Here is a 1,766-nt window from a genome sequence, read left to right as displayed (position 1 = left end):
TTTTTTTTTTTGTTGCAGTTGTCATTCCTGTTTTTAGCTGGTCAGGGCCGGGTCCAAACCCACCAGCTTTGGTGTATGTGGCTGGAGCCCCCCTTACTGAGCTACAGGTGCCGCCTATGCCCTGTCTTTCTGGTCATTAAGCTCTCTGAGGGCAGAGGTGCTACCTACTTCTTTTGTTCCACCCAAACCCTCAAGCTCAGTGACTTGTTGCAGGTGGCTTTAGAGGCCCTTCAACCCACAGTCATTTCTCTTTCTCATCCTCTTCTCAGGTATGGCTTTGTAATTGCTGTCACCACCATTGACAATATTGGTGCTGGTGTGATCCAGCCAGGCCGAGGCTTTGTCCTTTATCCAGTTAAGTACAAGGCTATTGTTTTCCGGCCCTTTAAAGGAGAAGTTGTGGATGCTGTTGTCACTCAGGTCAACAAGGTGAGACCATACATAGGGAAGCCAGTCTAGGAAGGTCTGGGTTGGGTCTCTGCTCCACTCTGTGTCTTTGGTTAAGTCACTTTACTTGTGCTTCACTCTTCTCACCTGTCAAATTACATAGTACTTGCCCTGACTAACTCAGTGGGGGTGGGGGGGAGTAAAAAATAATAGTCATGGGCGGTGCCTGTGGCTCAGTGAGTAGGGTGCTGGCCCCATATACTCAGAATGGCAGGATTGAACCCGGCCCTGGCCAAACTGCAACAAAAAAATAGCCGGGTGTTGTGGCACGTGCCTGTAGTCCCAGCTACTCAGGAGGCCTAGGCAAGAGAATTGCCTAAGCCCAAGAGCTGGAGGTTGCTGTGAGCTATGATGCCACAACACTCTACCATGGGTGACAAAGGGAGACTCTGTCTCTAAAAATATATATATACATATATATATAGAGAGAGAAAGGAATGGACACCTTGCTTGCAAAGGACAGTTACTGATTCTTACCATATTAAAAGGAAACGCTGAAAACAGGACAGTCTCCTGGCAAGCCTATATGTTTTGTGACTTGGGGGCAATCCCCAAGTAACTCAGTGTTCTGGAATGAGATCAGTCACTCACTAGTAAGCATGTGTTAAACATTGATGCTTAGTACTTCTCCATGGGGATTTTGGGGAAAGAATATGTAGGGAAAGAACACGTGAGGAAAGAGCACGTGGCAATCCTTATGCATGCAGCCCTCATATGTAATTACCATAACTCTCCACACCTGTTGTGTTTAACCTTAATAGCCATTGCAGAGGAAGCTCTGGGTTACCCTGCACTTAAAGTTAGACCACCTCCCGCAATAGTCATAATGACAGATGGTTACTGGGGGCTAGTTAATGAGCAAGGACTCACAATGACTGTAAAGTGGGTGTACTTCTATTCATTTTTTTTTCCTTTTGAGATAGGGCCTTGCTCTGTTGCCCAGGCAAGAGTGCAGTGGCACTAGTTCAGTGTAGCCTAGAACCCCTGGGCTTAAGTGATCTCTCTCCTTAGCTTCCCAAATAGCTGGGATTGCAAGCATGAACCACCATGCCCAGCCACTTCTATCCTTTGTAATAGAAATTGAAGCTTAGAGAAGTTAAGTATATTGGCCAAGGACATGTGGTCAACAGGTATTCAAATCTTGGATTTAAAGTCCCGGGATAAGCTCTTTACAACTACACTATATTCACGTAATTTGCTTTATTTTTTGTCTACTTAGAGATAGGAGACCCCATCTCTTTATTTTTTTATTTATTTATTTTTTTTTATTGAATGGTAACTGTGTACATTGATGCACTTTGGGGGTACAGTGTGGTGTT

At 45.0% G+C, this 1,766-nt stretch overlaps 1 protein-coding gene across 1 annotated transcript in view; it reads left to right on the top strand.

Annotated features, from left to right (window-relative positions):
- Window positions 1-1,766, top strand: part of POLR2G (RNA polymerase II subunit G) — a 7,349-nt gene that overhangs the window by 1,788 nt on the left and 3,795 nt on the right. The window contains exon 3 of the mRNA XM_012810607.2: window positions 270-453. Coding sequence (XP_012666061.1) covers window positions 270-453 — 184 coding nt within the window. The remainder of the gene's footprint in view (window positions 1-269; window positions 454-1,766) is intronic.

Source organism: Otolemur garnettii, unplaced genomic scaffold (genome assembly GCF_000181295.1).
Source record: "Otolemur garnettii isolate 467f Iridium unplaced genomic scaffold, OtoGar3 scaffold00140, whole genome shotgun sequence".
In the NCBI taxonomy this organism is placed as follows: domain Eukaryota; kingdom Metazoa; phylum Chordata; class Mammalia; order Primates; family Galagidae; genus Otolemur; species Otolemur garnettii.
This window is presented reverse-complemented; position numbering and strand designations above follow the sequence as displayed.